Source organism: Canis lupus, chromosome 20, assembly GCF_003254725.2.
Source record: "Canis lupus dingo isolate Sandy chromosome 20, ASM325472v2, whole genome shotgun sequence".
Lineage (NCBI taxonomy): Eukaryota > Metazoa > Chordata > Mammalia > Carnivora > Canidae > Canis > Canis lupus.
The window spans coordinates 57,893,629-57,918,503 of record NC_064262.1 but is presented as its reverse complement, the minus strand read 5'-3'; the positions used below and the strand labels follow the sequence as shown (position 1 = coordinate 57,918,503).

Below are 24,875 nucleotides of genomic sequence, written 5' to 3'. Positions count from 1 at the left end.
CCCCAGGCCAGAGGATGCCACGAGAGCCACGGGATCCCAGGTGCAGGCCCGCTTGTCCCTGTTCCCTCGTTTTGGGAGGCTGGGTCCTAGAGCTCCTGCTCAGGCCTTGGGACCAGTAAGACCAGGGACGCAGTGTGGGGCCCAAGGGGTGGTCGAGGGGCACAGCAGTGTGGCCAGGACAGCAGCACTTCCATCCAGCTGGCTGGGCCAGCACCACCCACGCCCCGGTCCTTCTCCCAGACGCCTGTTTCCTGGGAGATCTCAGCCTCCAGGTGGGGGTACGGCTCCGGATACAGCCAGGATTCCTCAGCCTGGTCCTGGGGTGGAGGCCCCAAGGCTGGAGCAGGTCCTATGACCAGGAACCGGTGACCACAACCTTTTCCTCGAGGGCAGGCTCCCAGAAGGGTTTGTTCCTTGTTGAGGAAGGGGTTCCCCTCGGACTGCGTGTGTGCTCCCACCCAGGACCAGCTGGAGCACAGGGATGCTCTGAACACGGAAGGAGCAGGAAGTGGATGGAGTTAGTGCGTCTGAGGAGTTGGCCCTGGCTGGGTCCCTTCCTGAGAGCAGCGTCCCGCCCCTAAATGTGCGGGAACCCTTGGGGCCCCGATTCCAGGAGGACCACCCACTCCCCTGGTGGCCTGAAGGGCAAGGTCTCAGACCCTCCCGAGGCCACACACCCCTGTGTGCCCTCGCCAACACCACCTGCCGCATGTGGAGCTCCCCCAGCCTGGAGATGCTCCGGCTTCCGAGCCCACAGTCCCCCCGCCCGGCCTCCAAGGGAGGCCCTCACGGCGCCCCGGCCTCCTCTCCAGTGTCCGGCACTCCCTCAAGCCTGGCTTTGCGCCTGCTGTCTTACTTTCTGGATCCCTGTCCTCTGTCCCGCCACCTCCATGCCTCAGCCACAGTCCCCGGCAAGGGATGACAGTTGTCTCAGCCTCTGCTTGCAGCCCAGCCCTGACCCTGTGGGGCTGGGAGGGTGTGGGTGTGACTGGGTGGGGGGCCTGTCAGACGCTGCAGGAGCACTGGGTGGGAGCTGGAGGGAGACCTGGAAAGCAACACCGCCCCGGGGAGGTGGCCAGGCCAGATAAAGTGAGAAACCAGATAAACGGACCTGGGGTAGGGGAGTAGGTCCTGGGGTCCCCTTCCTTTGGGCAGAGGGAGCAGGAGAACTGAGAGGCCCCGTGCCCATCAGGGTCATCCTCAAAACGTTCTCTACCCAGACAGCAATGTGGTGGGAGACACCGCACGTGTCCCGTCTTCACCTGCTGCTGCGAGGCCTCAGTGGGTGGTCTGTGGAATGGGTAGGGCAATCCTGCCCACCCCCAGCCCCCCTGGGCGCTCCAGGGTGAGCGCGCGGGAGGCCCGGTCTCTGCAGCCACGGGGAGCGCCCAGAGCCGCAGGAACAGGCCCGGAAAGGTCACGGCTGGGCGGCTGGTCCCCGGCTGCACTAGGCAGGCCTGGCGCAGGTTAATCGCTCCATAAACGCCTTCTGAGGTCACCGTTAAGGGATGCAGGCGGCCAGGCCGCCGGGGCAGCTGGCTGGGACACCCCCACGGCAGGCAGGTGACTCCGGCCTGTTTTCTTGGACCGCGGCCGCTGACTCAGGCACCCCCTCCCTGCGCTCCCCCGCGCGGGCGCCCCCAGGCGGAAGCACCCGGCCTAGGGCGGCAGGAAAGGGGGCGGGGTGGGAGCCAACCTGTGCACCCCGAGCCCGTCCTGGGGATCCGGCCCCTCGGCACGGCGTTCGTGGCCCAGGCCTCCGTGGCATCGATGGAGCGGCCCCCAGTGTCCCGGCGAGGCTCGAGGGGCGGGTGGCCCGATCCCCGGGCGCCCCAGGGCCCGGCCTGCAGGCAGGGGCGGGGGCCCGCCTGCGTCACCGGCCGCCCGGCCCTCCGCCCCCTGCCCGCCCAAACTCCACCCCGAGGGAAGGCGGTGCGGATAAAGGCTTGGGGGCCGCCCGCTCGGCCCCAGACCTGCCCCGCCACCGCGCGCCGTGCCCGGACGTGGGTCCACTCGCGACTGCTGAGACCTCGGACTAGCCGCGTCCGGTGAGTGCGGGCGGGACGCGGCGGGACGAGCACGGTGTCCCCCTCTGGGCTCGGAGGGGCGCCCCACTTTTCTTTGTTCGGGGAGGCAGGCGGGGCTCGGGGTGTCTCCGGGCCTGGCAAGCCCCTCGGGTCGCGGGATGGGAGGGGCTCGGCGCGGCCAGCACCGCCCCGGCGAGACCTCAGCCCCCGCCCCGCCTCCCAGGCACTCTTGCTACCCCGCGAGTGACCTTGAGCAACTTGCTGTCGGGGCTCGGGGTGCCCGGTTGTGCGGCCCCCGCCTCCTGCGTCGGAGGCTCGGGCCCCTGGCGGAGGTCCCCCCGCGCCAGCCGTGCCGCAGCCCGCCCCCCGCCCCCCGCCCCGGGGCAGCCTCCTCGCCCCCTCCCCACGGCTCCGGCAGCGCTCCCGGGCGGGGCCGGCAGGGGGCGCGCCGGCGCTGCTGACTCACCGCAGCCCCAAGCGGCGCGCGCGGGCGCAGCCGGGGACGCCGCGTCACGTCACGGCTCGGGCGGGCGCGACTCGGGAAGCGGGCCCGGCCCGCGGGACAGGGGTGGGACGCGGGAGGTGCAGGCGCGGGAGAGGCCCTCGGGCCCCGGCCCACGTCACCGGGGCGCAGGACCGCCCGCCACGCCGCTCCTCGCCGGGCCCTCACGCCCCACGGGTGGGGGACGCCCGCCGGCCGAGGCTCCTGAGCGCGGCCCGGCCGCGAAGCGCGGGGATCGCCTCCCGCTTCCGCTCGCGGCGGCTTCCCGGACAGACGCGGGGGGGCAGGTCCCCGGCTTCCTGCCCCTCCCGGCGCGGAGACCGTGCCCGCCCCCACGCCGCGCCGCCCCGGCCGGGACCCCGCGCCCCCGCCCCCCGCCCGCCGCGGGCCGCGGGCCGCCTGCCCTTTGTTGCGGGCCGTATGAATGGCCCCCGGCGCGGGCGGGTGGAGCGCGGGGGCGGGCCGGAGCGGCGCCAGCCCCGCCCCCGCCGAGCTCCCCTTGGCCGGCGGGCTGGGGCGGGGCGAGGGGCGGGCCCGCGCGGCCACGTGGGGCAGCTCGGCGGCGGCTCCCATTGGCCGGCCCGCGCGGCCGACTGGGCGTTCGGCGCGCGCCGATTGGCCGACGCGGGGCCGGCGGAGTAAGTAGTGAATGGGAGGGGGCGGCGGCCCCGCCCCTTGGAACGTTGATACATTATAACTTTTTTTTCTTGTTACTTTCACCCCCAGATCTTCCAAGCGGCGGCGGCGGCGGCGGCGGCGCGGCTGTTGCTAAGGAGGGGACGCGCGGGGCAGCACGGCCCGAGCGGCGGACGGCACCGAGCGCGGCCTCCTGAGCGGCGCCCCCTCCTGCGGACCCTCCCCCACGCCCGGCGCCCGTGAGAGCAGCGGCGAGTGCCGCCCCCGCCCCCGGAAGGCGCCCCGACGAGCCCACGCGACCCCGGAGCGCTGCTCGGATCCGTGACTGCTGGCCTCCTTCCGCTCCGCCCCGAGGACTTTGTCGGAGGGGACGCGCGCGGACCGCCCCCCCAGGGGAGCCCCCCTCCCCGCACGGCCCGGAGGCGCGGCGAGGATTGGCGGCGCCCCGCGGACCCCAGCCCTCCTGCGCGGGCCGGGGATGGAGCCGCAGCCCGGCGGCGCTCGGAGCTGCCGGCGCGGGGCCCCCGGCGGCGCCTGCGAGGTGGGCCCGGCGGCCGAGGCGGCGCCCATGAGCCTGGCCATCCACAGCACGACGGGCACCCGCTACGAGCTGTCCGTGCCCCCGGACGAGACGGTGGAGGGGCTGCGCAAGCGGCTGTCCCAGCGGCTCAAAGTGCCCAAGGAGCGCCTGGCGCTGCTCCACAAAGACACGTAGGTACCGCGCGCCGCCCCCAGCCCCGCCGCCCCCTCGGGCCTCGGCCCCCGGGCGGGAACAAAGAGCGCGCCGCTCGGGGAAGGAAGGGGGCGGCCAGACGGGGGGCGGGGGCGCGCCGCGCGCTCTCGGGCGCCCTCTGCTCGGCCTTGCCTGCCTCGGCCCCCTCCCCCGCCCAGGGTCGCTGCACAAAGGCGGCTGCGAGGGCGGCCCCCTCCCCTCCCGGGAAGGCAGGAGTCCCGGGTCAGCGTGGGGGTCCCGGCCGCGGGAGGGGGGGGGGGGCGCGGCCGCCGCCTCCTCTGCCTGCGTTCCCGCTGGCTTCCGCATCTGCTCGGTGCCCCCCTCTACGTCTGGCTGTTTTCTTCCCCTACTTGCGTCCTTCTACCCCCCTTTGTTCTAACCACCGAGCACTCCCGCTGTCTCCCCCTCCCCCCTGGTATTTAAATCGCCTCCGGGCCGGGGAGCACTCCCCCCGCGGGCCTCCAGGGACATGCAGTGTCCATCCCCAGCGGAGGGGCCCCGGTGGGGGAGGGGCGGGTGGGGGAGGGTCTCCTTTGTCTGAGCCGCGGCGGCCTGCGCCGGGGAGGGAGGGAGGAGGGGGAGCCCGGCCCCGCAAAAGACCCTAAAGGCTAAGCCCTGTGGCGCCCACAAAGAGGAGCCCCGGGCCGGAGTTACTGAATTAGAGGCCGGGGCGGCCCTGGGGTGAGGGGAGGGTGGCAGAGGGCGGCGCGGGTGTACTAGCGCTGGGGGGGATGAGAAAGTGCTTTGTCGGGGTGCAGAGGTGGTGCCCCAGTACAGAGTTGGGGCCCACGGGAAGGAGGTTTGAGCTGCTGGCACGGGGGGGCTCTCAGGGCCAGATGTTTGACACTTCCCGTCCCCCCCCCTACACACACACACCCCCACCCCTCTGGTCTGGAGGCCAGGAAGGGATGGGGTGGGTCGCCCGTATCTCCCCCTGTGCCTGGGCTTCCGCGTCGCTGCCTTGTCTCCTTGGCCTCACCCTCTTCCTTCCTCCCCCCCAGCCGGCTCAGTTCGGGGAAGCTGCAGGAGTTCGGCGTGGGGGATGGCAGCAAGCTGACGCTGGTGCCCACCGTGGAGGCGGGCCTCATGGTAAACGGCTGGGGCAGAGTGCCCCGGAGGCTCTGGCGCAGGCGGGCAGCCCCCACCCGAGAGCTCGGTCCCTAGCACCCTCCCTGCCAGGGCAGCCCCTCCAGCACGCAGGTCCCCTGCCCCGGGCCCGGGCCCTCCGACCGGAGCGCACGCTCAGAGCAGCTTCTCTGTTTCAGTCGCAAGCCTCGAGGCCGGAGCAGTCGGTGATGCAGGCCCTGGAGAGCCTGACCGAGACGCAGGTAAGCCCCGCGCCGGTCCCTCCCAGCCCAGGGGGAGGGCCCGGGGGTGTTCGTGCTCCCGGGAGACCGCGGGGAGGGAGGAGACGCGCCGCCCAGCCTTCCTGCCAGTTTGGCCTGGTCACCCAGCTTCCTCTTCCTCCTCCCCCCTCGCACTCACCACCTGACCTTGAGGGCCTTCTCTCCCACGGTGGCTGCCATGGGGGAGGGGGCTGGGCTTTCACAAGCCGGCCTGTGGGGGTGACCTTGGCCCCGCGCTCCCACACCCACACCGGGGCCAGGCCCCCAGCCCCATAGTGAGGAGCACCCCCTCCGCAGCCGCTGCGGTTTCCCCACGGCGACCTTTTGTTGGTTTTTTTTGTTTTTGCTTTTTTGTTTGTTTGTTTTTTAGTTTCTGCGGGTGGAGGGGGCTGGAGGGGCCAGCCTGGGTGACACTCCTTCCGCCTAGTTTGACCCCATTGTAAGGAGTGGGGAGTCACCCCTCCCCCTTCTCCCTTTGGCCTTTGTTCTCTGCCCCAAAAGGGGGAGGGGGGCACCCAGCCCCAGGGCCATAGCCTAGACAGGATGTTAGGAAAATATTTAGCAACTGGCCAGGAGCTGAGGAGGAAGGCAGGGACTGGCCCACAGCCGGGTTCCCGGTTTTGTTGCAGGCTTTTTTTTTTTTTTTCTTTTTTTTTTTTTTTTACCTCCTCCTTTCCTCATTTTTCTGGCGGCGGGGCCCTCCTCCCTGGAGGGTGACACAGGCCTCAGCTATCCGCCTGCTGCCAGGGTGGGGGAAGCAGGCTGCTGCCCGCCCCGGCTAGGGGGTGGGCTGGGCTGGGCTGGCCGCAGGAAACCTGCTCAGCGGCTTCCCTTCCTCCTGCCCTGAGGCCCTCGCCCCCTCCCCGACATGTAGCATCCTGTCCTCACCAGCTCGCTAGCGAGGAGGAAGAGGGGCACTGGAGCTGGGTGGTCTGCCATCAGAAGGGCTGCTGGGATGGAGGCAGAGCCGGGGTCCCGGGCCCCGGGTGGGGGCTGCGCTTGACTTCCTGGTGAAGATGTGAACGGAGCTCTCTGCTCACAGGGGGCCTGCGGTTGGCAGGGGGGCCAGGGGTGTCTTTGGTTCACATCCGCCCCAGGGTGCCTGCGTCAAGAGTGGGGGGGGCACTGGGCGGAGTGACTGGGCTCCCAGGGCTGTTTCCCCGCCTGGCACCGAGTCATGCCCTCCTGTTCGCCCTCCCCAGGGAGGAAGTTGCAGGGCGGAGGGGTGGGGGGGGACTCCCCAGCTGCTCTTGGGAAGCCACCCCAGGCCCTTCCTGCAAGGGGAGTCTCTGGGGCTGCGGGGGGTGCCATGCAGACCAGGCTTCAGGGTGGGGGCTGCGCACTGCCCGCCTCCCTCGCCTCCTCCCCACGGCCCCCAAGCAGAGAAGGTTACGCCAGCCGCTGCCAGCGGAGGGCTGGGAGGCGGTGGTTCTGAGTCATCCCGGCCTATGTCACTTCTCAGAAACCTCCACCCCCCCCACCACCACCACCATCCTGGCCCCTGGGGAAAGCTCAGCTCTGGCCAGGCTCCAGAGGAGGAGCCCGATGCAGACTGGGCTCGGATGCACCCCCACCCCCGCCATATTTGAGGGTTTGTGTTGGGGCTAGCTGTGTTGAGGTCTCGGGGGACGCAGGCCTCAGAACCATCAGGGCCCCTCCTGCACTAGCTAAGCCTCCCCCTCAGCCTCAGCCCCACCCAGGACAGATAAATATTTATCTTGAGAAAGCAAAGGTTAGGAAGAAGAATTTGTCCAGGAATTCCCGCCCACTTGCTGCCTGGGTGGCTTAACTGGGAGGGGGTCTGAGATTGGCTCCCCTCCCATATTCACAGGCAGAGGATTGGGGGCCGGGAGGGTGGGGTTATTCGAGGGCAGCGACTGCTGACTGGGCCTTGCCCCCTCTGGCCTCAGTTTCCCCTTGAAAGAACCAAGCTGGCCAGGGAGGGCCAGGCCCCCCCATCTGACCCGCCTCTGTCCCCCACAGCCCCCAGTGGCGCCCGGGCCGGGCCGGGCTGGCGGAGGCGTCTTCCGGAAATACCGATTCATTTTATTTAAGCATCCGTGGCACCGACAGGGACCCCAGAGCCCAGAGAGGGGCGGCGAGAGGCCCCAGGTCACGCAGCGCGGGGGGCCGGGGCTGGGCCGGGCTGGGGGCGCAGCAGGCTGGGGCCCTGGCGCTGACGGGCCCCTCTCTACAGGTCAGTGACTTCTTGTCCGGCCGCTCGCCGCTGACCCTGGCGCTGCGCGTGGGTGACCACATGATGTTCGTCCAGCTGCAGCTTGCCGCCCAGCACGCCCCACTGCAACACCGCCACGTGTTAGCCGCAGCCGCCGCCGCAGCCGCCGCGGCCCGGGGGGACCCCAGCATGACCGCCCCCGTGTCCTCTCCCTGCCGGCCCGTGTCCAGTGCTGCCCGAGTCCCCCCGATGTCCAGCAGCCCTGCCCCTGCGTCCCCCTCACCTGTCACAGCTGGCTCTTTCCGATCCCACTCAGCTTCTACTACCTGCCCCGAGGTGAGTCCGGGGAGGGCTTATTCTTGCAGCCGGGAAGGCAGGGCTGTCCCTGGACTTTGGGGGACGGGCGGGGGGCTCCGAGTCCCAGATACATGCTTTGTATACGAAAGCTGCCCCCGCCCCCCAGACTTTGGATTCCAGGGGCTGTCCTTGCACCCTGCAGCTTACGGGCCTCCCTCCCCCTGACCAGCAGATGGACTGCTCCCCGCCTGCCAGTTCTGGTGCCAGCCCCACTTCCACCCCCGGGGGGAGCCCTACCTCCCGCTCCCGCAAACCCGGCGCTGTCATTGAGAGCTTCGTGAACCACGCCCCGGGGGTCTTCTCAGGGACCTTCTCTGGTAGGTGTCTCGGTGCCCACGTGTGACCCCACCGGAGATCACGTGCTGGGGGTGGGCAGCGTCCCTACCATTCCCCGCTGTGTGCCTCACCTTCCACCCTGGGGTCCCACCTATATTTGAATGTGGGCCCCCTGTACTTTGGGGGCCATGTGTCAATCTCTCAAGCACTCACTCCCCCCCAACGCCTCCTGCAGGCACACTGCACCCCAACTGCCAGGACAGCAGCGGGCGGCCACGGCGTGACATCGGCACCATCCTACAGATCCTCAATGACCTTCTGAGTGCCACACGGCACTACCAGGGCATGCCCCCGTCCCTGACCCAGCTGCGCTGCCATGCTCAGTGCACACCCGCCTCGCCTGCCCCGGACCTCACCCCCAAAACTACCTCCTGTGACAAGCTGGCGGCCACAGCCCCGGCCTCCCTGAGCCAGGCCCGCATGTGCAAGCCCCTGGGTAAGTGTCCAGCGCGCCCCACCCGTCCTTGGGCTGCTCAAGGCCTCTCTGTGCGCCGCTCAGAGCAGCTGACCCGCCGGGGGGGCGGGGGGGCAGCAGCTGCTGCTCACCATGCGCTGCACGAGACTGGAGAGAAGGGAGCATGTGTGTTGGGGGCACAAAGTGTCCTTGTCCTGCCTGGAGGGGGTACTTCCTCCCCCCCCACCTTGTCCAGATGGCAGGTGGAGCCTCTGTGAATGGTCGAGTCTGATGAAGGAGGGGATCAGAGCCGCTCCGGGGGTAGCCTGTGTCCCCCAGAGACCCGCTTATCCCCAATAAATCCCGAGTCCTGCGGAACAGTGTCCGCCTGGTGGGCCCCGGGCCCAAGTCACGGAGGGGAAACCAAGGCAGCAGGCCGGGTGCCTCCCTTCGGGGACAAGTAGCCCGAGGGCTCGCGCTCCACCCCCTCCGGGCGCTGGCCTGGCCTGGCCTGGCCTGGCCTGCGTGGAGATCGTGCAGGGGCCCCCCACCGTGGCTCGGGAAGGTGGGCTTGGGCCTCCTGTTTGGGGGGGCGGGGCGTGGTCTCCGCATCCCGAGGGGCTCAGGGGTCACGTCCCTGCCTCCTTTCAGGGGACCGGCTGCGGCAGACGGAGAACCGCGCCACGCGCTGCAAGGTGGAGCGCCTGCAGCTGCTGCTCCAGCAGAAGCGGCTCCGCAGGAAGGCCCGGCGCGACGCCCGGGGTCCCTACCACTGGCCGCCCAGCCGCAAGGCCGGCCGCAGCGACACCAGCGGCGGCGGGGGAGGCGGCGGCCCCAGCGAGGCCTCCGGCCTGGGCCTCGACTTCGAGGAGTCCGTCTGGAAGCCGGAAGTGAACCCCGACATGAAGTCCGAGTTTGTGGTGGCCTAGGAACCGCGTCCCTCGCCCCAGCAGCCTGGGCCCACGGTCCCCGGCGAGGCCTGCGCGCGGAGGGCAGGCGGCCGGGCAGCGGGAGGCCCCTCCCTCCCCGCCAGCTTCCTTCTGGTTTTTTTGTTTTCTCGTTTTGTTGGTTTTTTTGTTTTGTTTTTTGTTTGTATTTTTTTTAATTTCCATTCTTACCATGGTTTTCCAAACTCTCCGTGGACTTGGCTCCTGCCTCCCTGTTCCCCGCCTCTTCCTCCCGTCGTCGCGGCTCCCGTCCTCGGCCTGAGCTGGGTCCTTCCCCGCCCACTTCCCAAGCTCCAATATGTAGCAGTCACTCCAGATGGTTGAGAGTGGGACGAGACGAGGAAGCCGCCCCCACCCCTTCAGGTTGAAGTCAAAAACGTAGATGCCTCATGATGCACTTTACAGACGGGCAGGGCCTGGGAGGGAAGTCCCGCTGCAGCTGGCGGCCCGCGGCCCGGCGACGGAGCCGGCCTACACGCTGCTCGGCCGCTTCTCCTCCACATCTGTGCTTTTTTCTCTTGGTCTCTTTTTCCAGGAAAAAAAAAAGAAAAGGCGCTTCAGTAGGCTGGCCCCAGCCTGCCTTGGGGTTCAGGTGGGGGCGTGGGGCCCTCTCCTAGTAGGGAAGAGAGAGGGAGGGGGACAGACCAGCCGCCAGCCTTCGCGTCCACGCACTGTGCCATTTCCTCCTGCCCCACCCCCTTTTTGTTCTGAGCTTGGGGTATTTATAGACTATTAATTTTCTGAGCCAATAGTGGTTGGGAGTCTCTTGAAAACTCGGGAGAGAAATGGTTGGGGGCACAGGGGAAATGACCCCCAGCCCTCCTTCCTGGCCCAACCTGAGGGATCTGGGCCTGTGGCTGTGTCTGCAGGCCCTCTGGCAGCCAGGAGGGGAGGGGGTGCTGAGCTGTGAAGCCCCCGGTAGGGGTGACGCTGTGTAGCATTAACCCCCTTGGGGGGGGTCGCTGCTGGTTTAAATTGGACCCTCCCCACTCATGCCCTTAACCCCAGATTCCCCTGGGGCAGAGGGACAAGCCCCCTACTGGGGCCATTTCAATGGGGGTGGAGTTTTTTTTTTTCATTCACGTATTTTTTACTGATAATGGAGATGATCGGGCCCTGCCCCCACCCCCAGTCTTGTCCTTGCCCCAACTTTCTGTCCTCCAGACACCCCCACCCCCCACCTATTCCTTCATCCTATTGTAGGTGAATCCCCCCCCATTATGTGTTTAAAGTTAATGGTTTCGGATGTGAACATCATGTGTTAACTGTAGCTCTGTAAACTTTTTTGTGGGGTGGGGTGGGGAGGGAGGGATCAGAGGGTAGGGGTCAAGGATTTGTTTTTTGTTTGTTTTCATTTTCCAAAAAAAAAAAGAAAAAGGAGAAAAAAGGAGTGGGTTTGTTTTTGAAGAACTGTCTTGGATACCTATTTAAATGTGTTCTGTTTTGTTTTTTTTTTAACGATTTTTAAATAACACCTGTGCCTCCGCGGGTCTGAGGGTGGAGGCCCCAGGCAGGAACCAGCCCGCCCCCCTCTGCCCTCACCAGGGCTCCCCCAAGAAAGCATTACCCACCCTCGGGGTTCGGGCTGTGGGGTGTCCCGGCACCTTGCGTGAGTTTCCTGTATGAAAACAAAATTGGGAAAGATAAACCTATACCAACACCGTGATTTCAAGTAATAAACAGAAAATGAAACAAGTGAATGTGCTGCCCACTTGTGGGGGTGGGGGGGTCTGGGCCATCCCAGAGGAGTCCTCCAGAGCGCGATGGGTGGCCTTACATAACTGGGAGTGGCACGGTGGGGGAGTCTCCCTGAGAAGGGGGCCTGGGGTGATCAAGTGGCCAAGCGAGATGCTGGGTCCTCCCGCTGCCTAAGGCGGTGGGAGCTGGAAGGTGGACTAGGGTTGCATCCCAGAACTGTTCCCACGTTCCTTCCCCTCCCCGGCTGGAGGTGAGGGTGGGCAGGAAGTCGCCCCGGCAGGGGAGGGAGGGGCCAGCCACTTCCCGGTACCCAAGGCCGGAAGTCCTGCAGGGTGTGGGCACAGGGCTGCCTGCTTACATGTGCCCTGGGTGGGGCCTCCGTTCCTGGCTCTGGGAAGTGGGCTGGGTACCTGCCCCTGGAACCGTCACCAGGGATACCTGGCCGCACACTCTGGGACTCAGTTTCCCCAGCCACTGACAGGGAGGCTGCTCCAAAGGCTGGGCCAGGCAGATGGTATGGCCTGGGTGGGCCCCTGACCTGTTGACCTGAGCCCCCTCCTGGCTGCTGGGCCTCCAGAAGCTCTAGCAGAAATCAGTGATTCCCCAGGGCCTGGGGCTTGCGCTCAAGGCCTCTCTGGCCTCACCGTCCCAGCCTAGGGTGAACTCTCACCCCTCTCTGGCCTCACCCTGGCCTTGCATTCCAGCACTGCCCAGCCCTGACGGTCATGCATCAAGCCTCCAGGCCTTTGTCCGGGCCATGCCCTGTGCAGGAACACCCGTGTCCTGGCTGCCCTTGCTCTGTCTGGGTACTTCCTCAATCGGCATCTTCCCAAGGGTCGGGCCGGAGGCACATCCTCTGGGGTCCCACCCTCATCCACGTCAGGGCTGGGCAGGGACAGGACAATAACAGCATCATTTCCCATGTCCTGCCACCTGAGAGAACTAGTTAAGGTCTCACGTAATGGATGAGGAAACCCCAAGCCCAGGGAGAAACTTCACTTGCCCTAGAGGATCGGGGTGTTTGTTAAATCGGTGAACACCCCTCCCGGCGGACCACTGATGGCCCAAGCCCTTGCCCGCCCAGCCCCGCTGGACCCCAGGGGTAAGGGACACGGGGCCTGTCCCAGGAGTGTCCGGGGAGCGTCTCCCGGAGGCCCAGTCACTCCGGAATCATCGCAGGCGCACCACGGGAAGGTAGGATGTCCCCCCCACCCCCACACGCCATCAGGCCGATCCCTCCAGACCTCAAAGTCAACGGCCACAGGTTGGAGGTGTGGGCGGGACAGCTCAGGTGGAAACTTCCGCCCACGCAGCTGCCCCTGGGGTCGGTCAGGGCGGAGGGCTGCGCCCAGGTGATTCCACAGGGCTGGGTGGGGGATGTGGCAGCAGGTGTCAACTGAGGCAGCCGCTGAATCACAGGCTCAATCGGGGCTGTGCGCGCTGCAGGGCGGGGGGCAAGTGCCCTGCTGCCGGGAACCCACCCTCTGGGCGCTGCCTGGCGCCCGGCCCGGAGTCCAAGGGTCGCGGCCCTGCCCTGGGGTCCCAGGAGGGGACGACACCCGCTGGGGGCTGCGGTCCGCGGCCTCCTCCCCCACGGAGTGTGTGCAACGCACACACGTAGCCAGGGCAGGGCGCCCGGCCCGAGCGAGCCGCGGCCAGGAGGGCCCGCAGGCCAGGCCACGAGAAATAAAGGTAAACTGAGGCCCGGCGAGGGCAGAGGCTGCGGAGATCGCAGGGGGCGGTGTCTGCCCTGCGCCGCCCCCTCCTCCCATTGAGGAAAAAGCTGAATGGGAGGGGGTGGCCCCCGGAAACCCGCAGGAATGGAATCGCGGTTTCCACGGCAACGCGCCGCGAAACGGGCCTGACGTCACCGTGGGGAGGGCGCCCCGCTCGCCCCCGGCCGCGCGTCGGGGGGCCCAGGCCCCGCCCAGCGGGGGGCGCCTCACTGGTGGCCGCGCCCGTCGCTCCTGCGCGCGCACCAATCACAGCGCGGCCTGGGCGCCGGGGGCGGGGCTGCGCCGGGGCGGCCGAGTGCGCAGGCGCGGCGCGGAGGCGGGCGGCCCCCTCCCTGCGGTCGCGCGTCTGCAAATTTGGGGGCGGGAGGCGCGCCGAGGGTCTGACGGCTCGGCAGCGCCCGGACGGAAGAGGGGGCGTAGCGGGGGGCGCCGCACGTGGACCCCCGCCCGGCGCCTCCGTTCGCACCCCTCCTTCCCCGTCCAGGCATTGTCTGCTGCCCCCGCCTCCTGGGCTCGGTGACGCGACCTCCGGGCTGGGGGAGCCCTGCACCCGGGCGGGGGGACAGCGCTCGGCCGAGCCGTGGCCCCAGGAATAGGAGTCTGCCGAGCGTTGCAAGAGGGAAGGGGTGCCCCTAGGGGGGGAGCGTGCACGCCGGCCTGGAGACGGCGAGCAGGTGCATGGGGGCTGCGAGCTCAGCTGGGGGAGGGCAGGGCGGAGGCGAGGACCCGAAAGGAGCGATGCCCCAAGGGTGCGGCTGCGATGGACAGTGGCCCCCGAGGAGGGGGGCAGGAGGGGCCAGCGGAGGCCCCGACAGCCAGGGGGCCGGCGGCTGGGCCTTCAGCCTGGGCGTGGACGCGAGGCCCGAGGACGGGAAGCCGGGGCGTTGTCCGAGGGGGGCCTCCCGTTCCTAGCGGGGAGGGGGGGTGTCAAGGAGGCTGCAAGAAGCTGGGGGTTCGGAGGGGGGGAGCGAGTTTTGCTGTGACCAGGAGTCCACTGAGGGCAGGCAGCTGTCAGGGGGAACAGGAGCAGGCTCCCGGGTGGGGAGCGCGCAGGCCTGAAGGGCGCCCCCCCAGTGCAGGGTCGGGCTGGCTGCCAAGGCGGGGAGGCTGGTCTGGAGGCCTGAGGCCAGGTGGGCAGTGCTCCTGGAGGACGACACAGCCGTGGGCCAGCAGGACAAGGTCACCGGGGTCACTGTTTTCTGCTTGAGGCCAGAGTCCCCGGAGGCGGCCAAATGGGTAACTGGGGCTGGCCCCACGGTTTTGGGATGCCAAAGGCCAGGATCAGGGCCTCCGGCGAGGGGCGCTGGGGACACGGCCGTGCGCGGTGCCGTCGGGGCCAGCTCCCGCACCCCCAGCACCCGGCGGGTGCCTGAGGCACAGCCGCCCCCACCGGGCCCCATGGGACCCGCCTACCTCTCCCTCTCCGGGCACCTTGGGAATGGGAGTTACCAAGCCACAGCCAAGGGTGCTGGGGCCCAGCCCAGGAGTCTTGACTCCAGCCCCACCCACGGCTGCCCAGCCCTGGGAGGGCAGGGGACTGGCAGCCTCTGGTGTGACCTGGGACAGGTGAGCAGCCCGGCCCCGGTGTGGGGGTGGGGCTGCTGTCACCTGGGGCCCTGTGCCAGTGACTGCCCTCCTGGGTCTCTGACCCTGGCTTGCTGCCTCGACTTCTCTCCCCTGTGTCTGCGCCTCCTGCCTCTGGCCTGTTCTCTTTTCCTCTGGGCTTACTCACTTTCTCGGGCTCTCTCTATCTGGGTCTCTATCCCCCCGACTCCGCCCCCTCTCTGGGGGCCCCCTCCCTCACCCCCGGCACACATTCCAGCCTCCACCCCCGCCTGGCCGTCCCTCCCTGGAGCCAGCTGCTGCTGCGTCGGGTGCCCAGGATGCAGGGAGTGGGCTCAGGCTGGGTCAGAGGTCGGCGCGCTTGCAGGGGCTGTAGGGGGCACCCCCTAACTGCTCTGGAATGTGGGCGGGGCCGCCCGCAGGCCTGGGGAGCCTCGGCTCTGGGCAGCTGGCTACAGCCGAGCCGCACACGCCCCACCCCCCAGACACTGCCCACAGGCCTGTGAGAGAAGGAGCGCAAGCCCGACTCCCACACGGGCCCCTTGCAGCCACCAGCCCGCCCTCCCGCCCACGCTCAGAAGTGCACCCCTCAACAGTGAAGGGGTAGATGCGGCTCCCCCCCGCAAGGCCAGGTTCCTGGCTCTGCCATACACGGCCCCCCATATGCAAACACCTGCGGACACCCACACTGGCTCCAGCTCACACCTGGATGCCACCACAACCTCAGTCAACAGTGTGACTCTCAAAACAATGGCACCCCCATTCTCACCCTGGATGGAGACCTCCCTCAAGAAAACCGCAAAATTGAAAGTCGCACCCGGCAGGGGCAGGCGCTCAGATCCTCAGAGACTTCTCACCCAAGGCAGCACCCTCCCCCAAACACAGCCCACTGCTCAGGCCACAGGCTGCCCACGTACCCTCGGGGGCCCCAGGCCCACCCGAGGGGCAGAGACCTGCTGGTCTGGGGCGGGGACAGGCGGGCTGTGCCTCCACTGCTCCATCCCCTGCTGAGACCCTGAAGAAAGGGACGGGAGCATCAGACCATTTTCACAAGAAAGAGCAAAGAACCCCAAGTGCCTCTTCGGGGTGCCCTGTCCCTGGCTGACACCCCTGCGTCAGGGTGTCCTGACCCCAGGAAGTGCTGCTGTGCGCCCACTTCTCAGATAAGCGCCTGACCCCAGAGAGGGGTCTGGCAGCGCAGCAGGGCGCCTGGCCGGCACTGACCCAGGGGAGAGATGTTCCGAGCCCGGCAGCCGGGGGCACCCACGCTTGTACTGTGGGTGCCCGTGCGGGCCGCCGGCAGCCGCCTCCAGCAGGCTGTCCTCTCCCAGCCCCCGCAACTGCCGGAGGGGAGGGGGGTGGTCTCCATTTGGGCCACTCCAGTGTTGCCGTGGAGACACCACGACCCCCAGGAAGGGGTCCCTCTGTCCCTCCTGCTGCCTGCAGGGAGCCTTTGTACCGGTGACATCTCAAGAGTGGGGCCAAGGTCAAGTGAGCGGATAGGACACTTGTGGGAGACAGCTCCTCCTCCCCCTGGGGGTGGGGGGCAGTGAGCCTCAGCCCTTGCCCAGTCTCAAAACCCTAGGGGTTGTGTCCCCAGCCCCGGCCAAGGCAAGCCGAGGGGTTGTCAGCACACAGGCTTTGTGCCCCGCTCTGGCAGTCCACGGGCATCTGCTCTATGTTGTACCATGCGCCGGGTGTGTGCTTGCCCCCGCACTTACCGCCACACGTGCCTCCGTGTCCCTCGGTAGAAGCGAAGGGGTCACCGTGGGGGTCCCTGGAGCACCCCGAGTACCGCAAAGCAAACATGCAACCCGACGCAGGCCCGGATTCCCACAGGCATCTGACCTAACCCAGGTGGGCCGCAAGCACACAGTGCGTGTCTGTGTGTGTGTCCCGGGCCCCACTCCCAGCCCACCACATGCGGTCACCAGCACCAACTGGGCGCTGCCTGGCCTTGGCAGTCCCGGGATGGGAGCCTGGGCAGGGGCAGAGGAGCGGCGGCCTCCACATTCCCAGGCCTCCACCCACGGGGGCCCCACCAGGGCCCCCCACCCCCGGTCCTGCACAGTGTCCTGGGCTGTGGAGCCCCTGTCCTAGGAACAGGAGGGCCGCTGGCACCAGGTGCAGCTCCCATTAGCTCACGGGGTGGCAAACAGCTGAGTTTCCTGGGTTCACAGTTGGTGGCCACCTGGGGCCTCCTGAAGACCTCGGAGGCCCCCACCTCCTCCTGCAGGAAGGAATAGGGTGGGGGGCGGTGTAACTCTCCTGCGGGGTTCTGGCCTCCTGCAGCTGTCCTGTGCCCTGGGAGACCCCGGCCACTGCCGACACGTAGCACTTGTGCCCACCCCAGGAGGCATGAGTCACGCCACCAACCACAGGCACAGAGGCTCTGTCGCAGGTCACACACACCCAGCCTGTCTGTGACTGATCCCACATCCACATCCCTCGTGCACACGCTTTGGGGTCTGTGTACAAGCCCCTTGCGTCCTTGCACTTGGAGCGCCACGCAGACATGCTTTCGAGGGCGCACACATGCACGCGTACGTGTGCCTGCCACGCACACACTTCCATATCCCGGCGCGCACACGGCCCCACTTTGGCGTCCACACAAGCACAGTCCCCAGCAGTCCTTGTGTCTGTTTACCCACGACTCCCCAGCTCGCCCGCACACATGTGCACCACACCTGGCAACGCGCACACTCATCCGGGCTCCGCTTCCCCCACCCTGGCTCTGGGCCCTCCGGCTTTGGACCGGGCGGGCCGGCGTCGCTGCCAGGACGGCCCCAGTGCGCGCCCCCGCCGGGAGGCCGCCAGGTGCACCGGCCCGGCCCCCGCCCCGCCACCGGGAGGGGGCGATAATTACGCGGCCTGAGGGTTCCCCCCCACACACGCGCCTTTCATCCCGGCCAACGCCCGTCCGGGGCCCAGACGCTCATTACCGCCTCCCGCCCGGTCATTAGCCAGGGTCGGGGGAGGACCCGGCGTCCAGGGGCCCGGCCGGCGGGAGGGCGCGGGGGGCGCCGGGCGGGAGGGGCGGGCGGGGCGGGGCCGCCCTGCGAGACGTGGCTCGACCCGGAGCGCGCCGGCCGGGACGTCCCGGCCTAATCCCCGTCCCGCCGGGCAGGCGGCGAGCGCAGCGCGTCCAGGCCGCGAATAGCAGCCTCTGCCGGGCCCGCGGCTATTTTGAGCCCATCCTCCCCAAGCACCCCCGCCTCCCACCCGTCCCGGCGCGCTGGGCTGCGGCGCAGGGTCGGGCCTGGGGGCGGGACAGGACCGGGTCCCACGCTGGAGCGCGCGGCGGGACCGGAGCCCCCGGCTGGTGACAGCGAGGCCGCAGCGCCCCCTCGTGTCCGCGGGGAGAGCGGGGCGCCGCGGTCGCGGCCGCGATGGAGGGGAGGTGGTCCCAGACCCCTGAGAGCGCCCCACGCGCACCCACAGGTGCAGGGGACCACAGGGACCGCAGGTAGGGAGACAGGCAAGGCGCCAGACAGGCAAGCACAGGTTTGCACACAATGCCCAGAGCAGGCGCACCTGGCGACAGGTGCCCCCAGGTCGGGGTCCTTTCTGTGAGGGGACCCCGGGACAGCCGTGGGTACGCTCGGAGGCCGGTACCCAGCACCGGGCCCCGGGATCGTAGTAAACGTTTAATAAGCGTGTGCTGGCGGGATGAGGGAATGAATGAAGGAGCAGAGCGAGCGCTTCACAAAACCAGGGGAAGCCGCCTGGGAAGTGCGAGCCGCGGCGGCGGGGCGGGCTGCTGCTGGGCCACCGGCTGCAGGGAGGGCGGGCCGGGCCGGAGCTCGGAGCCACGGGCGGGCGGACTCTGCCGGAGCACACGGGAGGGTGGCGGGGAGGCCTCCGGGGCGCTTACCTGGCCCCAGCTCACCTCCGGCAGCACCGCCCACCCCCCACGCCCCCGCGGCTTCGGGAGGCACAGGGAGCTGGGAGCTGAGGTCTCTTTCGGCTCCTTTTAATAACCACCCTGCGTGAGAGGCTGACGCAGCAGCAGGCCGCCTGTGACGGGGAGTCGTAAGGGAGGGGTGGCACGGGGTGGTGAGGTGCAGAGGGGGTGGCCGTGAGTCATGAGCTGCTCTGGGGGAGGGGGCTCCTGAGCTCAGGCCATCCCACTGATCCCGTCACTGGAGACCGTGTCTGTGCCTGTGCCCCTTGCTTTGTCAGCCAGACCCCCCTGGGGTGGGAGTAAGTCTGAGGTCTCTGGTGGGCCTGGAGGTCTCTATTCCCAAACACCCCCAAGTCTTCTGCATAGGGTCTGCCCTCTGCACACTTTCTAGAGCAGGGCTCCGGCGTGCAGAACCCTTCTGCACTCGTTTTTTCCACCCCACAGAGGGGTTCCAGGGCCACGGGAGGCGACGTAAACCAAAGCCTGCACAGCGGGGGCAGATGGTGGCCTTGGGACTCCCCGGGAGCAATCGTGGGAGTCAGGGTCCCCACAAAGCTGGTTCTCCTGATACCAGAGATCTTGGAAACCCCAAACAGGAAAAAGCCACAGGGGAAGGAGAGAGCATGGCTCGCCCCACCGTGGGTACTGAGTCTGTTAGCGAGCACAGCCTGTGCGCAGGCAGCAGGCAGGAGCACCTGCTGAAGGGGAGGCCAAGGGTGAGACAAATGTTGGGGCGCAGTGCTGGCCCCAGGGGTGAGGTTGGGTGCCCAGAGTGGGGCCCGCCTGCTGTCTAGAGCTGGAATGTACAGAAGTGTGTGTCTAGGTGAGTGTGGGGTGTGAGCACCACACCAAGCCGGGAGAAGTCAGGGTCGGGTGGAAATGAGGTGTAGGTGCTGGTGGAGGCTTGTAGGCAAAGCAGGCTGCATCAAATTGGGGTGCCCCGGAGTTGGCGAATACTGGGGTCCATGCACGTGGGGTTGTCTCATCATGGGGTTTGCGTGGGCCTCGAGGCCGACGACACGAAGTGGTGTGTTCAGGAGCCTGAAGGTCGGTGACGTGCGCAAGTCTATCAGATTGCTGTTGGGGTCCGGGGGACTGACAGCGGGGCTCCGGCGGGGGTTGGCGGCGACTGCCGGGGCACAGCACAGGTCGGAGTTGGAGCAGCACCAGGGGAATCTCCATCAGGTTTGGGCCCGCAGCAGCCAGAGGCCCCTTTGTTCCCCGCCGCGGGCCTGGAGGGGAGCTGGGGGCGGGCGTGCGGAAGTGGGTCAGCCCCGCCCCGCCGCGCGCCGGCCCCGCCCCCTAGTCGCGGGCAGGGCGCGTGCCCGCCAATTAGCGCTCCCGGCGGCCGCGAGCGCGCGAGGGGGGCGGAGCCATGGCAGGCCCAGCCCCCGACTCATGAATATGAAGTGCGGCTGCGGCTGCCGAGCCCACGGATTGGCTGGCGCGGGGCAGGGGGCGGGGACCCGCGGCGGCGTACATAAGGCCGGGCGCTCGGCGGCCCCCCCTCACTCGCGCGTTAGGAGGCTTGGCTCGTTGTGCTGCGCCTTGTTCCCGCCTGCGTCAGGGACCTTCCCGACTCAGTGGTGAGGGCCCTGGCGGCGCCGGTTCCGCGGGCCCGGGGCGGCGAGCGGCCTGCGGCCGGCCGGAGGAGGCGGGACGGCGGCGGCACGCCCCTGGGAGGGGGCGGTGCCGGGGCGGGCCCGGGGTGGAGTCCGCCCCGCCGGCGGCGGATGGGCAGCGGGACACCGGGCCAAGCTGTGTCCGGAGGGCGTCTTTCCCTCGGGTCTGGCCCTCCGCGAGCGGGACGCCACCGCAAAATGGCGGCTGCGAGCGCGAGGCTGCGCCCAGCGAAATGGCGGGAGTGCCGGGTGCCCGGATGGAGTGGCGCAGGGCGTGCGCGGGGCGCATGCGCGCGGCGGTGGGCGGGGCCACATTGCGTGGCCTGGGCCGCCGCTCCCGGTTCCCCGCTGCAGTCGCGCGAGGGCAGCGCAGTTCCGGCGCCCTCCGAGTCCCCCGAGCTAGGATCTGAGTGGCGCAGTCCGCAGTGCGCTCTGGCCCGTTTCCGGAGCTTTCCGGCGGGGCCTCCCCCAGCCCGCAAAGAGTCGGCCCGAGTTGGCACCCGCCCCACGTGCCGGGCTCCAGGTCGAGGCCCCGGGTTGCCCCCCGCCCCGCGCCCAGTGCCCAGCCACCCAGCCGTCACAGGCGCCCTACACTGTGGACCAAGCACTTGCCCCTCCCCGCCCCGGTGGTCAGGTTGGGATCTAGGCCCCTGCTCACGAAGGGGGACACCCGATGTGTGCCCAGCCGGTGACGGAGGCCGACGCCTGCCGTACACGTCCCTGCGGCCGTCGGCCCGGCTGAAGCTGCGGGGCCCCACGGCCAGGGCAGCATGAGGAGCGCTGCAGAGCCGGGCTGCGGCCCCCGCCCTCGGGGAGCCCCCCGTGTGGGGCCGTGCAGAGTAGGGGCAAGAGGTGGGGGGGGGCAGAGAGGGCAGAGAGGTCGTGCCAGCCTTCCCCCAGCAAGCCTGCGTCCTTTCTGTGAGGGGCTGCGGGGACGGGGATGGGGACGGGGACCGCGCGGTGAAGCCCCCGGAGGATCTCAGTGAGGATTTCAACAGTGTTTGCCGCAGGCCACCATGGCATCAGATGAAGGCAAGCTCTTCGTTGGAGGGCTCAGTTTTGATACCAATGAGCAGTCGCTGGAGCAGGTTTTCTCAAAATACGGACAGATCTCTGAAGGTGAGGCTGGTGCTGGGCTGGGGGCGGCGCAGGCTGCCCGTGGGGAGGACCGAGTGCAGACTGCAGATCTCTCCTGTACAGTGGTGGTCGTGAAAGACAGGGAGACCCAGCGATCACGGGGCTTCGGGTTCGTCACCTTTGAGAACATCGACGACGCCAAGGATGCCATGATGGCCATGAACGGGAAGGTGAGGGGCTGCTGCTGTGAGGTGCAGGAGGTCCCGGTTTGCAGTGCGGGAACCCCACATCCCTGAGGGAGGGCGTGCAAATCCCAACCCGTGCAAATCTCTGGTTTCCAGTCTGTGGACGGGCGACAGATCCGGGTAGACCAGGCTGGGAAGTCGTCTGACAACCGATCCCGTGGGTATCGAGGCGGCTCTGCTGGGGGCCGTGGCTTCTTCCGAGGGGGCCGGGGCCGGGGCCGTGGATTCTCCAGAGGTGAGTGCTGTGCTCAGGGCCTGTGGCCCTTAGGGACATGGTGGGGACATGGCTGGTGGCCACAGTGCTCACTCCTTGTCCCTCTCTGCAGGAGGAGGGGACCGAGGCTATGGGGGGAGCCGGTTTGAGTCCAGGAGTGGGGGCTATGGAGGCTCCAGAGACTACTACAGCAGGTGACGGCCAAGGTCCTGCCCAGGGTGTGCGGGAGGCTTCTCGCTGGATGCCGGCGCAGGGCAAGGCGGCTCTGTTGTCGCAGCTGGTGTGAGTAGCTTGAAGTGTCTTTCTTGCAGCCGGAGTCAAGGCGGTGGCTATGGTGACCGGAGCTCGGGCGGGTCCTACAGAGACAGCTACGACAGTTACGGTAAGTCACGCTCCAAGGGCACCGTGCTGCCGGGGCTTGCGGTGGGAGCTCAGTAAGCCTTGGCGCCCTCCGCGAGCGACGCTCAGACTTTGTCATTGTGCTGGCCCGTAAGGGACAAGACTGCCCTCTCGGTCTCTGTGCCAGCAGCGGTTTCTACCACCAAACGTAAAGGCAAAAGCAGACTGACAAAGAAGGAAAGGGAGAGTGAGGGCCCCCCTGAGCAGCCAGCATCAGTGCATGTGCGGCCGCCGGCCCGCCGCCCTGCCCTCCGCTGTTGGGGGGGGTTGGTTACTCCCCAGGCTGCGGGGCCAAGCCCTCTAGGTCTGGACCCGGGCGTGGAATGCTGCATCTTGTCGCGTGCTTCAGTGCCTTTACACTGTACCTGCTTCTTGTTCTCAGCTACACACAACGAGTAAAAATCCTTCCTGCTCAAGATCGTCCTTCCAATGGCTGTATATTTAAAGATTTTGGGAGCTTCGCTGAATCGTTAATGTGTAGTGAACACACCTCCTTGTACCCCACTTTTGTAGTCTTATCGGTTCTGATCTTGTCAAACACAGCCTGACTGCTTCTGACCCCCAGATGGCCTCATTACTAGACTTTTCTTTTTAAAGAAGCGCTGTTTTTAAGGGTTTTAAAAACGTTTTGAAGAGCACTTCATATTTTCCTTTTTTGTTTTTACTATGAGCCATAAGTTTTTTAGGAAATCATTGGGGGTTGCGTGGGTTTTGGTTTTGGTTGTGTTGCCTTTTTTGTTTCTCTTTTTAGTGGGGTCAGGCCCGTGAAGTTGGGTGCCCCAATTCACTTCTCTTAAGATTGAACGGACTCTGAATCCGCTTTTTGTCGGAAGCTGAGCAAGCTGTGGCTTTTTTCCAACTCTGTGTAACGTTTCTGAGTGTAGCGTGGTAGGACCCATCCTGGGGCAGTAGTAGCAGAGGTGCCCTGGCTGCCCTGGGCCTGGCCTGTGCGGCCCTTCTGTGCTGTGTATGACCCACAGTAGACTTGCAGACGTTCCCTCAAGAGGTTCTTGAAAATGTTTATTTATATTGTCCTTTTTTACTGGAAGACGTATGCATATCCCATTGATGTTGTATTTGAAGTGGTTAAGGAATTCTTGTACGCAGTTTTCTTTGGCTTTACGAAGCCGATTAAAAGACCGTCTGAAATGAACCTTGCTCTGACAATTTCCCTTTCATTGCACAACACACTCCCTGCTACGGGTTCGAGGCAGTTGGAACTGAGCAGAGAGCAGTTTGAGAAGGCGGTCTGCCGGTCCTGCCTGAGGCCCTTGGAGAGCTAGACAGGGAAGGCAGGATAGACGGACGCTTGCCGGGCCCCTTGTGACAGCCGACTGCCATTGGTCCCGGTCAGGTGAGAAGGTGGGTGACGGGGTGGGCAGCTTAGCAGGGGCGGTGGACACTCGGGCATGTGACGCTGACCCGGACCGCCTTAGTTCAGGAGTCAGCCAGAGAGTGGACAGCAGGCAGTGTCCCTGGGCGACCACAGGATGACCGGCTCGTTAGCTAGCTCTGCTGTTGCTTTACAAGTTCTGAGCTTTCACCGCTAGCCTATGGAAGCTGCAGCCCCTCGGAGGACAGAAGTGTTGTGCGCCCAACAGAAACCTCTGAGACGCAAGCTGCTCCCTTGGCTAGCTCATATGTGGAAATAGCCCTGTAATTCGAGGTAACTCCTTTTGCTCGTGTCCGCATCCCTCCTCTTGTCAAGAGCTCATTTGAAAGTAAAGTTATGTACCTGGGGAATGTTCCTTTGACTGTTTTTCCTTTTCCATTTTTCTTTTCTTTTTCCTTTTTTGTTTTTTTGTTTTTTGTTTTTTAAATCAAGCTAGCACTAAAGTCAGACCTCGGCCGTTGGCCTTTCCCCGCCTGCAGCCAGGCGAGCGGCCTGGGCAGTCACGCCTCAAGAGTAGTTTCGATCCATAAGCAGGATTGGAGACCACCGAACGCCCTGCCTTTTGGAATTTTTGTTCATCAATTGACCGTCTTTTCCAGACCTCCTTACCTCAGGCTCCTCACTAGCTTTCTCTGATGTCTGTTGCCGCCATGAGTTTTTCCCAGAGCCCACACTCTTCTCTAAGCAGCTCCATCCCAATTGGGTAGCTGGCTCTGCTTAAGGGTGGAACGTGGCCTGGCCCATCTGAAAGGCGCAGGCCCACCCTGGGCACGCCAGCCTGGGACGGGGCCTCTGCCAGGATGGCCCCGATGACTAGCTTGAGACCCTCCTAGGAGCTGTGGATGGTTTCAGGGGAGGTGGGGAGGGGCAGACACGAGCTGTGGCTGGGACACTGGGCGTAACGCTTCTTTGCTTTGGCAGGTTGAAGGGAAGCCATTGTGACTTGGAAGGGTGGCCAGAGTGCAGTGATGACCTGGGGTCCCTGTCCCAGGAGGAATTTCACCTGGAAGCAAGAGCCAGAGGCACGGCTATCTGTCCTCACCATGTTACCTGTAAGTGCTATCATGAGGTGGGTGCTTTGAGGCCCTTTGGCCCTGACAATGCCTGGCCCACCTGGTGGGTTCTCCTTTCCTGGTCTCCTGCTCTACTGTGACGCCAGCTGGAGGCTGCGTTCTGGGGCCCCCTGCCGGTACCAGCTCTCCTTTACGCCCCCCCTGCTTCTTGTCTTCCAGCAGGTACTTCACTGGGGAGGCTGAGGTGCACGGATTCATGATGCTCCGGGAGGACAGGTGTGTGGCAGTTGGCACCACACGTATCTGGTTCTCCCCCCGATTCTCCCCCTCGTCGGTAGCAGGACCTGGAAGTTGGATTTGAATAAAGGGCTGGTGTGTCCGCACAGAAGTCTGAGTTTGGCTTGGGGTGCGACCGTGGGGTGTTTGGGGTGGGGAGTTGTCTGCTAGAGAAAGTCTCTCTCTGGCCTCTGTTCAGGGCACAAGCTGGACCCAAGCCAGGACCCGGTCACTTTGTTGTCTCCTTGGGCAGTGGTTGTAGGTTTTGACGGGCAGTGAGG

General features: G+C 66.7%; 2 protein-coding genes and 1 long non-coding RNA gene across 18 annotated transcripts; 2 read left to right on the top strand and 1 right to left on the bottom strand.

The window, feature by feature from the left end:
• Positions 1 to 1,907: 1,907 nt before the first annotated feature.
• On the top strand, positions 1,908 to 11,149 carry MIDN (midnolin). 7 transcript variants are annotated; one of them, XM_035703072.2, is made up of 9 exons: positions 1,908 to 2,048; positions 3,256 to 3,876; positions 4,900 to 4,987; positions 5,164 to 5,226; positions 7,228 to 7,356; positions 7,442 to 7,756; positions 7,947 to 8,094; positions 8,289 to 8,549; positions 9,159 to 11,149. In XM_035703072.2, exons 2-9 carry the CDS (start codon positions 3,644 to 3,646, stop codon positions 9,434 to 9,436), a joined length of 1,515 nt encoding a protein of 504 aa, XP_035558965.1. In that variant the 5' UTR covers positions 1,908 to 2,048; positions 3,256 to 3,643; the 3' UTR covers positions 9,437 to 11,149. The 7 variants fall into 7 exon arrangements, with proteins under 7 accessions (XP_035558965.1, XP_035558964.1, XP_048954160.1 ...); XM_035703071.2 differs by having other exon boundaries at positions 7,920 to 8,094; XM_035703073.2 differs by having other exon boundaries at positions 1,913 to 2,048; positions 7,950 to 8,094.
• Positions 9,839 to 12,627, bottom strand: LOC112666178 (uncharacterized). The gene is made up of 3 exons (XR_003140764.3): positions 12,397 to 12,627; positions 11,026 to 11,072; positions 9,839 to 9,979 (listed from the first exon to the last, which is right to left on the bottom strand). It is a non-coding gene; the product is annotated as an uncharacterized LOC112666178 (long non-coding RNA).
• LOC112666179 (cold inducible RNA binding protein) lies at positions 12,100 to 24,706 on the top strand. 10 transcript variants are annotated; one of them, XR_007404307.1, is made up of 8 exons: positions 12,101 to 12,346; positions 20,976 to 21,096; positions 21,178 to 21,284; positions 21,396 to 21,534; positions 21,626 to 21,707; positions 21,825 to 21,895; positions 24,227 to 24,357; positions 24,538 to 24,706. XR_007404307.1 is itself a non-coding variant. In XM_049098204.1 (7 exons), exons 1-7 carry the CDS (start codon positions 12,212 to 12,214, stop codon positions 22,309 to 22,311), a joined length of 660 nt encoding a protein of 219 aa, XP_048954161.1. In that variant the 5' UTR covers positions 12,105 to 12,211; the 3' UTR covers positions 22,312 to 23,065. The 10 variants fall into 10 exon arrangements, 6 of the variants coding, with proteins under 6 accessions (XP_035558971.1, XP_048954161.1, XP_048954162.1 ...); XR_007404308.1 differs by having other exon boundaries at positions 12,106 to 12,346; positions 21,626 to 21,719; XR_007404310.1 differs by lacking the exon at positions 12,101 to 12,346 and adding an exon at positions 19,793 to 19,941 and having other exon boundaries at positions 24,541 to 24,706.
• The last annotated feature ends 169 nt before the right edge of the window (positions 24,707 to 24,875 follow it).